The sequence below is a fragment of the Nannobrachium achirus genome (assembly GCF_963921795.1).
Source record: "Nannobrachium achirus genome assembly, chromosome: 21".
NCBI classification, from domain to species: domain Eukaryota; kingdom Metazoa; phylum Chordata; class Actinopteri; order Myctophiformes; family Myctophidae; genus Nannobrachium; species Nannobrachium achirus.
The window spans coordinates 27,512,406-27,527,131 of NC_137828.1; the positions used below are offsets into that span (position 1 = coordinate 27,512,406).

The 14,726-nt window shown below is 43.8% G+C and overlaps 1 protein-coding gene across 1 annotated transcript in view; it reads left to right on the forward strand.

The window, feature by feature from the left end:
- Positions 1 to 8,457: 8,457 nt before the first annotated feature.
- The window catches only part of LOC308307179 (contactin-associated protein-like 2), a gene marked incomplete at its 5' end in the record, with an annotated part of 419,567 nt that continues 413,298 nt past the window's right edge, over positions 8,458 to 14,726 (forward strand). The window contains one exon of the mRNA XM_080752350.1: positions 8,458 to 8,569. Within this exon, the coding sequence (XP_080608476.1) occupies positions 8,458 to 8,569 (112 nt within the window). The remainder of the gene's footprint in view (positions 8,570 to 14,726) is intronic.

Consider the following 14,726-nt stretch of genomic DNA (forward strand, 5'->3'; position numbering starts at 1 on the left):
TAAGGGGGTCCTTGCAAATAAAACGATTGAGAACCAACCAGTAGTGCTTTCGACACGGCGTTTCGACACGGCGTCCGGCCAATAATTTCCCCACATGGACGCGCAGGAACGGCACAGAACAGTGCTTGCGCGTGTGCGTCCTCTAGCTCTGGTCCAGAGCGTCATTCGGTGCAGCTGACGCGAAAAAGAGTTGGAGAGGCCCTCATTGCGCGCTATAGAGAGAGATCTCTCTATAGCACTGCTGCTACTCAAAGATTTGCCATTTCAGATCATGACAAGTGACAAGCCAGTGGGCCAATTACTGTACATGAGTTATAATTCGTCGTTGTCGGGTGGAAACCTTGTATGTCCAAAACCGTTTGTTTTGTATTTATCATTTTAAAAATGATTTAAACTAGTGAAAACAGCCGATACCGCGAGGCGTTGTGTGCTTGTAGATCTGCTGTTTTCAGTACTTTTGTGCGACGGCCTTGTATGATGAAGTAGGGCTTTGCTTTGCGAAAAAAATGTATGCGAGGTTTCTGCCCGACAGTGACGATTTACTTTTTTGGCTGCCCAGCCCCCAAAATGGAACGAAGGCCGACATTTTATTTACCGGCAGGGAATGAACCGGCCGTTCGGGAGTTGTCCCGCTTTTCCCAATGGCCAGCACGTCCCTGCCCCTAATCATTTTCTGCGTTTCCTTTTGCACATCAGACTGTACAACGGAAGCATTTGGAAATGGTGTGAGTCAGCAGTCTGGCTCAAGAGAGAGAGAGAGTACAATGAGTACACACTAGGGATGGGACGATATGCGATATTATCGTTTATCGTGATAAAAAACACTCACGATAATCGTATCGTGGAGATTTAATTCATCGTGATATCGTCCTCCGTCATGCACTGGGATGAATTCACCTTTTACTTGCCGAGCTGCATATATGGTACCACTTAAACCCTCTATAATTCGTAAAAGGTACTTATAATATACGTACTTGATACAGTCTTTTTTTACTCTCTATCAAATGTCTCTGCCAAAAAATAGCCGATCTACAAGCTCACAGTGAGCTTGTAGATCGGCTATGTATTGGCAAATGTTCCATCCCAGCATAATGGATTTTGATTATCGCGATTCGCGATAATATCGTAAATCACAATAATCGGGATATGACATTTTCATATCGTCCCATCCCTAGTACACACACACACACACACACACACACACACACACACACACACACACACACACACACACACACACACACACACACACACACACACTCTGCGGCTTCCGTGGCTCCGCTAGAAACTAGTCAGACCATTATGAGAAACAGCGGTAGGCCTAAGTTTAATTTGAATGCAAATAAAAAGCTGAGACCCTGCAGGAGATATTGTGAGTATTATTAAAAGCCACGAATTGACACAACTTCCCGCTCTTTGCCAAAGTCTTGGCAATCGAGCACACAACTTTCTCATTGCAGAGGCAATAACTGAGAAGTTATTCTTAGTGCCAACTGCCAACACAAATCAAAATGTAATCCAGCCATTTCAAGGTGATTTATGATGACTGGAATTCGCTCGCGGAACGTGAAAAAGTGTTTATGTTAACCGATGATTTGCAGATGGGTCCTGTGTGAAATGTTATCTTTGCAGCGTCAGGTTGTGCGGTCATTTTTCAAAAGCTGTGTGAGTTGTGTGCTGACTGTTTGGCAGCAGATGAAGTAATTCAAAGAGGATTTGTTACTCAACGAGAGCAAAAAGTGGAATACATCTACAGTGATGAAAGTGTTTCTGTGAAACTCCATCCCTCCTCCAGCTCGAATTCCACCCACCTGTGATCTGATGTTCAACAACCCAATAAATATGACATTTGACATGTGTTTACTTGTGTTTCAAGAGATGGGTGCTGTCAGGGGCGTCACAAGGGGGGGGGAACTGAGTTACTAGGGCCCAAGGTGGAGGGGCCTTAATTATTTTATACTTTAGCTATTGAAAAATAGCAGATACACAAGCTCACAGCTGCGGGCTTGTAGATCTGCTATTTTTGAAAAGTCGTGAAAATGTGTGCAAATCTTTGAATGTACCGGTATGTATTTTTTAAGCGAAGATTTGTAACCTCAAATTTTACTTCTGGGGGGTCCCTGGAACGAAATATTTTGAGATGGGGGTCCGTGGCCAAATACATATCATTTTGGAGGTCCTTCGCATGAAAAAGTTTGAGCACCACTGACACAGAAACGTAGGTTTTTCAAAAAACCTTAGAAGGATTTGAAATAGAAAAGACCCCCCCCCCCCCCCCCCTATGAAGAACATTCATGGGGGGCCCGCAGGGAATCCTTGCACCCAGGGCCCAGAATTTGGTGCGACACCCCAGGCTGTTGCTGTTTCAACACAATGGGGGTGCTGTCACTGTGAAGAACACATGACTCAGCTGGGAAGGATACAGAGAAAACATACCGGTAAGCCAGGGTTCCCCAATAGGCGGCCCGCGGGCCATTTGCGGCCCGCAGGCCATTTGCGGCCCGCGGGGGGCTAATGTCTGGCCCCCACCAACCCCAGTAATAATGGTGGTATAAGAGCAGCAACAACACTAGTATATCGTCGTTGTCGGGTGGAAACGTCGTATCTCCAAATTTGTATGTTCTTTCACAAAGCAAAGCCCTGCTTCATCATACAAGGCCGTCGCACAGAAGTAGTGAAAACAGCCGATCTACAAGCACACAACGCCTCGCGATGCGAGGCTTTGTGTGCTTGTAGATCGGCTGTTTTCACTAGTTTAAATCATTTTTAAAATGATAAATGCAAAACAAACGCTTTTGGACATACAAGATTTTCACCCAACAATGACGATATCTGAACTGTCGCTGGAGTAGTGGGAACGCCACCGTCGCCCCCTGCAATGTTGTGGCCCTCGGCTTGGTACCCTAGACATGATTCGGCCCTTGGGGAAAACTAATTGGGGAACCCTGACATAAGCCATCAAACATCATCCATCATCAACACCCACACACAGGCTTTGGCAGGGGCAAGAAAAGATACCATGCCAATGTTGTACCTGATTTATGTATTTGAAAAACATGAAAACATCTGTGTAAATCATAATAATCTGAATTTGAATGAAATGTCCACAACTGCAATATGTACTCACAGGCAGAGCCTTTGACTCCACTCAGACAGTGCTAACTTACAATGTTATATCAGCCATTGTCTATGCATTGTGCAATCTGCCATTGCACAATGCACACACACGCACGCACACACACACACACACACACACACACACACACACACACACACACACACACACACACACACACACACACACACACACACACACACACACACACACACACACACCCCTAGAGGGAAAGTCATTTCACGCACCAACACACCACACACACATGCAGTGCTGCCAAGTAAACTAAGGGTTCAGGTTAGGTAATATACCCAGACCAGGTTAGGCCACGTTTCCACATAAATATGAAAAGGTAAAATGTAAGGGAGATGAAGAAATGCATGCTCCTTTAGCTTTGGATTCAAACTGCTCTTATGTTAGGGAGGAGGCTCTTGATTAACGAATGGAAAGTCACCCCTGCACCTGTATCACACCTCTCTTGGCCAGTTGGCTTCTTTAGACCGGGGTCCTGCACATTTCTAAAGTGACAATTTAAGGACCTTTTAGTACCTCTGATCAAACATTGGCCAAATTGTCAAATATTAGAGCAGAAATTGTGAAAATAGCAGATCTACAAGCTCACACTCTGTGCCACGCTGCAAGCTTGTATATCTGCTATTTTTCAATAGTTAAAGCACAAAATAATGCGTAATAATGGAGAAATGCGTTCCCAGTCTAAATGGGTTAACCCCCCCCCCCCCCCCTCCCCCCCTGTCCACAGTGAATCCTTGTACGACACCCCTGATGGCAGATTGGTCTGGCTATGCGAGGCTACTCCATCCAGTGCGTAGGTTTAGGTGCCGGCTACACAGAGCTGGATATTTCTGAAGCTAGACATTTGCTAGACATTTGTTTGTGCGGTTGGGGCTTGCAGCCACACGAAGCTGGATATTTTGGCTGCGAAGCTGGATATTTTTGAAACCGGATAAATAAGTGGAGACATTGGAAAATATCCGATTCACTGGATCCGTGTAGACATGGAACCCGGATATCTCTGAAGACTTTACTGTGTGTGTGCTTGTCCCCCTAGTGGAGGTCTGGGGACTCAGATTATTTTAGACCTATAGATATCTTTGTCGTGTGGACCTAGATATTTTTCTATGTGGATATCTGAAAAACCAGGATATATGAAATATCCAGCTCCGTCTGGCCTAGGCCTTAGTTTCACTCCTCCATTGGGTGAACAGAGAATGAGATGGATCTGATGCCAGCTGGGGGGTTTTGTCCTCACCCCTTCACCTCATCGGCAGTGTGCTGTCAGTCGCCTGTAATATAATATGCTGAGATCGATTCCAGGTTGATTTCATCCCAGATATAGGAAATAAAACCATATATCGTTGCTGTCGGGCAGAAACCTCGTATCTCCAAGTTTCAAATTTTTATGTTTTTTTCGCGGAGTAAAGCCCTGCTTCGTCATACAAGGCTGTGGCACAAAAGTAGTGAAAACAGCAGATCTACAAGCACACAACGCCTCGCGATGAGCCGACTCAGGCGCCGTTAGAATGTGTAAACCAGAGGGACAGAATAGTAAATATTGTTTCTTCTCAATCTCACTGGAACATATTGTCGTCGTCGGGTGGAAACCTCGTATCTCCAAGTTTCAAACGTGTACGTTCTTTTGCAAAGTAAAGCCCTGCTTCGTCATACAAGGCCGTCGCACAAAAGTAGTGAAAACAGCAGATCTACAAGCACACAACGCCTCGCGGTGCGATTGTGTTTGAATCATTTTTGAGCGGTGGTAAACCGCTCCATAGAGTGGCTGGGTGTGTAGCCATTTCTCCTCAGCGTTTTGCCATAGCATTGTGTGTGTGTGTAGCATAGCCTGTACATCCTAGACTTATATCCTAGTCTGAAGACGTTATGCAAGCACGACCACCGCTCACTTCACATTGGGTGTGATTTTTAAAATGATAAATGGAAAACGAACGGTTTTGCACATACAAGGTTTTCACCCAACAACGACAATATACACTGTACAAATATAGGCTACAGACACAGTTTGTCTCATCAATTAGACTATGCTGTTTGCCTCGTACAATAATTTAGTCAAGCAAGGACTAATTAACCCTTAAGTTCTGTTCAGATTCACTACACCTTCGTTCTGTTCAGGTCATTTTGACCCGGTGGATATTTGGTTTAAAAAAAACAACACTAATATAAATTTTAACTTAACAAATCATCATGATACATTGACTTTGACTCAATACCAAACAATTCATATGATATATTTGGTAAATGTTTGCATTTCTGCTTTGCTATATCACATTAAACACTGAAAGAGCTAGGCGTTTTTACTGATTTAGCTGAAATCCATGTAAAAAAACTACTTCATTTAATACTGGGCAATATTGCTCAATGCTTATAGGAAGGGGGGGAGGGTTCGGAATGGGGCTTCGGAAGGGGGGTGTTAGAAGTGGGGGTGACTGTGTGTCTGTGTTTTGGCATAATACTGTGTATTTCTGTGCTTCCGGGTCAAAATGACCCGAACAGCACTTAAGGTTCAAAAAATATGAGGGGGGTGTAGCATGGGTGTAGTGCAAAAATATTTTTTTCACATGTTCATCTCAGAAGAATCTTTAAGGCCAGTGAGTTTCAGGTGGAAACATTTTTAACTTCTACCTTTTTTTTCCAAATGAAAATGTAAAACGGGTCAAAATGACCCGAACAGCACTTAAGGGTTAAGGAAGAAACTTAGTGGCTATTCAGTCGTTGGACCTCCCACCCCTTACGTGAAGAAGACTTTTCATTCGAAACGTAAATAAATCTTTTTTCTGTCTTGTCCTGTAAGCCAGTGGTTCTCAACCTGTGGGTCGGGACCCACTGGGGGGGTCCCCAAATTATTTTGAGGGGTCCCCAGATGATTAACTTAATGTGCAACATTATTTTCTCACTCAACAGTAAACAAACCAACATAACGTTTAAGTGTACAGAGGGTGTCTGCACATTTCTAAAGTGACAATCTAGGACGTTTTAATACCTCTAAAATGAATGAATTAAACATTGGCCAAATTGTCAAATATTAGAGGCAGAAATTGTGAAAATAGCCGATCTACATGCTCACAACGCCTCACAAACGTGTTATATGAAATTTAATTCCTCAACTCTTGCTCGTCAGAGTGGGGGGTCCCCATTTAAAATATGATTATTTTGGGGGTCACAGCCTGAAAAGGTTGAGAACCACTGCTGCTCTAAAATGACAAATTAAACATTGGTCAAACTGTCAAATATTAGAGGCAGAAATTGTGAAAATAGCCAATCTACATGCTCACAACACCTCGCAACGCGAGGCGTTGTGAGCATGTAGGTAGATCTGCTATTTTCACATTAGAACTGTGTTATACAAAATGTAATGCCTCAACTCTTAGTGCTCGTCAGGGTGGGGGGTCCCCAATTAAAATATGATTATTTTGGGGGTCACGGCCTGAAAAGGTTGAGAACCACTGCTGTAAGGCACAGGGTGCAGATTAATTTTGCTACCCTCTAGTGGATGTGCAAGTTCGGGAGAGTGTTTTCTGCTGGTGTTTCAGTACGAGTGTATCAAAGGGTGTGTTCGGAAATGCGCACCGGTTCTGGTTAGGGTTAGGGTTAGTTTTAGGCATACCGGTAGTTTTACTGAGGTTAGGGTGGGGTTTAGCCTAGGCATAGTTTTACTGAGGTTATAGGGTTAGGATTAGGGTTGGGTTTAGGCACTCACTACACTGAGCACACACCCGGTGCGCATTTCCGAACGCAACCTTTGATACACTCGGACTGAAACACCAGCAGAAAACACTCTCCCGTGCAAGTTCTGTTCTCTTATCAGGCCCTGTCACAGAGTCTGTGAGGAGAAGCAAGATGTCCTGCATGGTCAATCAGTTCAGGGATGCAAGTTGAGCTCTTGAATATGGTGTCTTCAACAGGGGGTCCAGGACCCCTAGGGGGTTCTCAGAGTTACAGGGGGTCGTCCAAATCTTTGTATAATAGAAGCTTTTTTTTCTCCTTTTAACAACTTGAACCCTAGCGTCCATATTCTGAGAACTTGAGCCGAAAATAGCAGATCTACAAGCTCACAACGCCTCGTGCCGCGAGACGTTGTGAGCTTGTAGATCGGCTATTTTTGGCAAAGAGCTCTGGTGTAGAGGGGAAAAAGAGCAGGCTAAGTAAGAACATATAGTGAAAGGTCAAGTTTATTAAGTATTGACGGTTCAAGTGGTTAAATATCAGAAAACACAAATTGACATGGATCCAAAATACACTGATGATTGTGCTGTAAAAAAAATAAACTATATGGAATCTATGAAAAGGTTGTGGGGGTCCCTACTTCATCTCTCTCTCCACTAAGGGGTGTCCTTGGCCTGAAAACGTTGAAGACCCCTGGAATATAGCATAATGGCTCTTTTAGAAGCAAAGCACTCTGTTTGATGTGAGTTACAGTATATATAGTGATTACAGTACATGTGGCATTTGTATAGGCAAATTGTAATTGATCATAGTTACACACAGGTTTTCAAATTCAAAGGGCTGGCCAGCAAAAAAAAAAAAAGAAAAAGAAAAAAAACTTTACCTTGTCCAGCAGGTGTCGCTTTGACCTATGCTTCCCTTAAAAGAGTAGACTGTAGAGCTTTGATTCTGAGGGTGTAAATTCACACGCTTCATTTTGCTAACCATTGCTATGTAAACACGCCAACTAGCTGCCAAAAGAAGAAAGTTCTACACAAAAAGCGTGCTGGGTGGGCTGAAACCAAAACCTGTGGTGGTGTGTGACAGTGTGATGACTAGTCCTGCCTCTTACAAAAAAGAACTTGTTATAAAAAACAACAGAATCCGTAACTCGTGTGTGTGTGTGTGTGTGTGTGTGTGTGTGTGTGCGCGCGCGGAGATAAGTTCAGCACCATGGACAACGCACTCAGAGCGCTCTCCCCTCCGAGACTAATACAGCCTCTAGTCTCTGTCTACACTAGTGATTGTGAAGCAAGCTAGACCAGCTGTGGTTGGTTCATTAAAGACTGCGCGCAGAGAGAGACTATAGTACAGCTCTCATTCTGTCTCATTCAGTGAAGTGAGGCCAGCTGTGATTCTCTTTTAAACGGCGTGCACGCGTTTAGAGAGAGAGAGAGAGAGAGGAGGAGGAGAGAAGAGGAGAGGAGAGGAGAGAGATTTCCGTCAGTTCGCAGTGAAGCCTCGATCCGATCGTCAGTCAGACAGACAGACAGACAGACAGACAGACAGACAGACAGACAGACAGACAGACAGACAGACAGACAGACTCTCTGTTCAAAACGTCCCGATTCGCCCTTCTAGTCTAGCGTTCACAGCCGGTGATGATGGAGACGCATGGAGGACGCCGTCCTGTACTGGGATTTACCTCCTTATTATCAGCCGCTGCATGGATTTACTGCCGCGTCAACGTCGTCCACGGAGCTTCGGCAACAACCCGTAAGTTGTGCTTCTCTTCTCTTTTCTTTTCTTTTGCTTCGTGCTGAACCTGACTGCTGATGCGGTTCAGTGTGTGGTTGGTGTTGGAATGGACCCCACTGAGCAATAGTCGTTTTTTACACGACTAGTTTTTTTTTAGCCTTAATTTCACCCGGCTAGATTCCGGTTATATTCACACCGAAAATATACTTTGCAATTTATTCCATGATTCGATAACAATTTATTAAAAAAAACAACAGTAAGGTGCTTAACTGATCTCCTAATATTGGACTAACATAATTATAATATCCGTTGATCATTATTAAGTATAGTTTAGATCTAGCCGAGATTTAGCCAACTAATTATAGTCGCCTTATCAACGTTTATATTTACACCGAATTTAGACAATTAGATTTAATCCATATTTCAATAAACATTCTTTAAAAAAACAACTTCACGTTGCAGAACTGATAGCCAAATATTGGTGTAAAATTATTTTAATAGCCATTCATCACTAAGGTATACGTCTGGACGGTCTGGGTGTAGTCGTTTTAAATACAGCTTTTCAACGACTATCTTTAGACCATGTAAAAGTTATCCTTGGTACTAAGGCGCGGTAAGCCGGTAGAGTGTTAATTAATTACCGTGATTGTGTGTGGTCACTCACTGTAAAGTGGAAACGTCCAGACAGCGTGCTACTCTGAATTACATTTCTGACAGCAACACACACAGTCAAACACAGCCGCGGCGCCGCCTCCGCCAAATCATTCAATACGTATTGATTAAACAAAATAATTATTAGGCGCCCAATACATGTAGTTTCCTCAACAATGCGCACTACCCTAAAATGAACACAGGTGGGCAATGTCACCTTTTAATACGGCCAGAAAGTCTTTACTATCATATCAGCATTGATGGCCGAGTGGATAGCGTCGCCGACTTGAGTGTCAGAGATCGCTGGATTGAATCCCACTGTCGCCCTTCTTTTCACTACTTTCGACGGCCGCTAACGGCGAAATGTAGACTTTTTGTAACCGACTAATAGTGGTCTAGTGTAGCAACCCGTGTAAATATAGCCGACTAAACAACTAGCAAAAAATATCAAATCTAGACCTTTACAACACTGATTTTCAACGCGTGGTGTTGAAGATAAAAACACCACTATTAGGCAACTAATATACCTCAAAATGCTCAGTGGGACAGTAGTAGAACAGGACGTGTCGAGTACTTTGTCTTTAGGCACGGGACTGTTGTGTTACCGGTGGGGCTGCAGGGAGCCTACAGTGATGCCAGAGGCGCTGGAAGCCGTGTAGCCTATGAGGGAATCCAAATCCTTACAAGTTACCCCCGAGACTTACATAGCCTACAACTCAATCTCTGCTCCAATGCATATTTTATCTTAAGGTAGACAGTGTGGTCCTATCACCATCACCCAGCTCCATATTATCCTTGACTGCGGTTTATTTATTTGATTTGTTTTGTGCTTGTCGCCTGAATTGCAAGACCCATGCATCGAGCTGAAAATATCCGATGTGACACATTCAATAGGCTATCATGCCAATGAGACTTCAGGAATATAGGAATCCTTTCAGTTGCTTGTAATTTCCTTTGGGCTACATCTTTGAGCACTTTTTTGAAGGGAATTCAAATGGCCATTGACCAACCATCATATTTTAACATTGTTATACACTGTCCTGTCTAAAGCCATTAGCATGCGGAGACACATTACTGAATAGTGTATTTAATTACTTTCAATCAGTGCCCCTATAGTTTGGGCAGCTCATAGGACAATAAATCAGATCTTTAAGCTCAATATGAGTTCAATGTGAGCTTGTTACTTGCGCCAGCAGAGCGCGCAAGTAGGGTTCTGCATTATGTTGGTGTCTGCCCGTGTTTAAGCCCGTAGCCCAATCAGGAACCAGCATTTCTAGCAACATCATCATTAACAGCCAATGAGGGACCAGCATTCCTGGTGATGCCACCTCATGGCGCGCTCTGCTGGCGCACAAGTGGGCTATACTTAGCCTACTTGTGCACACGGCACATGTTGGTACCTTGACAGAGTGCAGTTCTAGTTGATCCGCTATTTTCACTCTATTTTTTTCACACAAGTACAATTGGAATTCAATGGGGGAGCGGTGCCAGCTCCAGGATTGGTCTGGCTTCATGTGACGCGTTGTGAGCTTGTAGATCTGCTATTTTAGTTAACTTTCTGCAGAATATAGCCACGTCAACCACACTTGCAATTTCCAATTGCAACTTTCTAGTTATTGTGGGCTCGCCTGAAAGGCAGGAACACTATGTTATCCTCATTATTGCCAGACCCATGAAATGGGTAGGCCTACATAAGCAAATGTCGGTCTGTCCGGGTTTTCTATATAAAGGGTATATATGATGATGACATGATGATGACATGCCTACAAAAGGCATGATGTCATAAATGATGATGACAGACAGGGGGTCTGGCACAACCAGGTTGACCTGGTCTAGTTTATATAGTGAGTTCCGCCGCAGACAGTACAAAGGCGAAAACACTATGGTTTTGTCATTATTTCCGCCGCATATCGTGTTCCGTTAGCCAATGAGGTGCAATTGGTGGAAAGAAATCTGGGAGTGGTGTTAACTGGAGTATTGGTTGAGTTTCACATGACAGTTAGCACGCTGCAGAGTATAGTCACGAGCGAGCCCACACTGTTTCGTAGGAACAGTATTTCTAGTTATTACTAGAGGTTTGCACCCGCTTCGCCCGTTTTATAGGACGGACGGACGGACGGACGGACGGACGGACGGACGGACGGACGGACGGACGCGGACGGACGGACGGACGGACGGACGGACGGACGGAGATTTCCCTCATTTATAGTTAGATAGATAAACAATCCAGACTTTAAGTCCATTGAGTTCAATGGGGGAGTGGTGCTAGCTTGAGGATTGGTTGAGCTTCACATGAAAATGTGACTATCCAGACAATATATAGGAAACCACACTTGCAATTTCTCAGAATTGCATTCTTTAGCTTTCTTTCTTGGCTAGTCCACAAGGTACAAGCTGGTATAAAAAGATATAAGATCTAAGCTGGGACCATAAATAATACTGATACCGTTTTTACCACCCATCTCTAAAAACATGAGACACAGAGACACACACAGAGGTCTGTGCGCTCCACTTGTGCGGTCCTCTCATGAGGAACTGTACTCCGTGTGCATTGAACAGGTGCTCTCACATAGTGCGGAGCGCTTTTGGCTCCCTGATGTTATTACAGTGCTGGCATGGTTACAGTGCTGCAGACCGTGAGAACAATACTCTAGTACTAGTAAGATTGCTACATAAGTCCTCGTGCCGGGAACAACCTGTCCATGGAACAGTGATGATGTCGTTGTATGTTGACGAAACTATGCATAACTCAAAGTACCCAAACCCAGTCGATAACCTCACAAATGCTATGCCCTAAACATAACCTGGCTTAATCCTAGCCATAACCTCACAAAACTATGCCTAAACCTACCCTTAAACTCACAAAAATTATGCTTAATCCTAAACTCACAGACAGTATACAGTTTTGTTTCCTTTCAAAAACTATGCTTAACTAGTAAGACGCCTCGGGGCGACATGCCAATTCTTGGCCATCTGGCCAGTGATGTATATCGGACCAGTTACCCATATATGGAGACCCCTGCATGATAGTCAACGATGTTATGTCAAAACATGCCCATATATGGGCATTACCAAATATGGGCATTCCCAGATATGTCCTTAATATTGATTACATTGGGAGAGGGATATCCATATATAACTAGACCAGGTCAACCTGGTTGTGCCAGACCCCCTGTCTGTCATCATCATTTATGACATCATGCATGTCATCATCATGTCATCATCATATATACCCTTTATATAGAAAACCCGGACAGACAGACCGACATTTGCTTATGTAGGCCTACCCATTTCATGGGTCTGGCAAAAACATATGTTAATTAGTAAAGCCAAGCAGGGCCTTGGCGAGTTAGGACCTGGGTTTGATGCCTGGGGATCTCCATATATGGGCATAAGGCCCTAACAGGGCATCATCTGGGAATGCCCTTACTGTATATGGACATTTTATTTATTTTATCCTTTATTAATCATAATGTGTATCCATATGCATACAATATATTTTATGCCCATACATGGAGATCCCTATCTGAACCAGCCACAGAGATATGGGACATGGCTTGGCATCTGGCCAGTGATAGATATTGATGACATAAGGGATCTTCATATATGGGCATAAAAGAGATTCTGGGGAATACCCATATGGACTTTTACATAGGTGATGTCACCTACAGTGACAAGGGAACAACCAATAGACTGTAAAAATGTGTACTTACTGACTGACTGACTGACTGACTGACTGACTGACTGACTGACTGACTGACAAGCTGGGACATTTCTCATGGTATACTGCGACCTTCGGTCACAACAAAGTGTTTGAGTTTGAATGTGAGTGTGCGTGTATGCCTTACACAAATGGTTTTCTCCAGAGTTTGCAAAGTTTACCTTCTCATCTTTTTGGATGATAACTCTTTATGTTCTTTTAATCCCCGCTTGAAACACATTAAGGTCTGTTGCTTCACTGCTACCCGGCTGTGTCTTTGTCATTGATAAAGTACGACTGTGTAATGTCCTACAGTCCCCAGCTGGTGCAAAGAAGCCATTAAAAGGTCAACTCATTAGAGCGACCGAGGGCTATTGGGACGCCGTGGGAGGCTAAATGGGAGGTCCTGAGAGTCTGGCTGACACTGAATTAGATTAACATTTACCCTTCACATTAAGCATGCCAGCCAAGTCGACACAATCATCAGTGTGGCTTAAGCTACAGAGATTTTACACAACAAAGCGCTGGTTAACTTTGTACGTTGCAAACAAACCTCCTGTTTTGTAATCGGTCGCTCCTTTGCACTCCCTTCATTAAAAAGAAGGGGGAAAAAAACGGGTGTCTGGTCAGCTACCAGTATACTATATAATAGTATCTTTTTCAAAACAATTTTAGAGTGGCTGGGTGTGTGTCTGTAGCCACTTTTTCCTCAGCGTTTTGCCATAGCATTGTGTGTGTGTGTGTGTGTGTGTGTGTGTGTGTGTGTGTGTGTGTGTGTGTGTGTGTGTGTGTAGCATAGCCTGTACATCCTAGACTTAAAGGTGATACACCATGCATTTAAAAAGTATTTATGTCATATTGTTTATGTCCCAAAAACGTTTTTCAAAAGGTTTGAGGCTAAATTACCACTCCTGAATAGAGAGCCTCTCTCATTTTTGAATGACTCTCAGAGCATTTCAGCTGCAGTACCACCTTTGGCCTGAACTGCGCCACCCCCCTCAAAATCTTTTTGAAAACAATTTTTTTAGATTTTTTTTTTTTTTTTTTAGATTTTTTTTTTATGATGACGTCACAATCGGCTAGTGTTGTAGTACTCGAGTCAATGACTCGTCTCGAGTCAGGACTCGAGTCCAATTTTTCATTGACTCGGTCTCGTCTCGGTCTCGCCCTCAATTTGACTTGGACTCGTCTCGGTCTCGGACCTTTTGACTCAGGACTCGCCCCCCGCCGAGTCCACTCGAGTCAAGTCAAGTCAGTACAATGCAAAGGAAGAAATGTATATCCATATGTTGAGGAGCCCATTAACGTTAACATTAAGAGCGTTAAGTAACGCAGCATAGGCTATCTGACGCGCATCTGATAAGCACACACACTACTGTAGCACGCACGCGCACACACACACGCACGCACGCACGCACGCACGCACGCACGCACGCACGCACGCACGCACACACACACACACACACTGAGCCCCTGCAGCGGCACCCAGCAGACAACACTGAACACAGTCCACTTTACTTTTCTTTTCTCCTACCTGCAGTATATCCTTGTGTTGTGTTCCAAATAAATAATTCCATAGTGTAGTAAACAGCTTCCAAACACGACGTTGTGTGTAGTTTAAATCATCCACGCGCACTGCTGGATTAAGATGCAACGTCTTGTTTTCTTTCCAGCTGTAAACTATTAATACTCGTTAAGCAAGCCTCGTCCGAAAGTTTAACAAAGTAGGCTACACTGATTAACAGAGAGAAGTGTAACGTTTTAAGTCCCCCTAGAGAGGTTGAGACAAATCAAAACAACAGTGACATGGGGTATTTTTTTGCA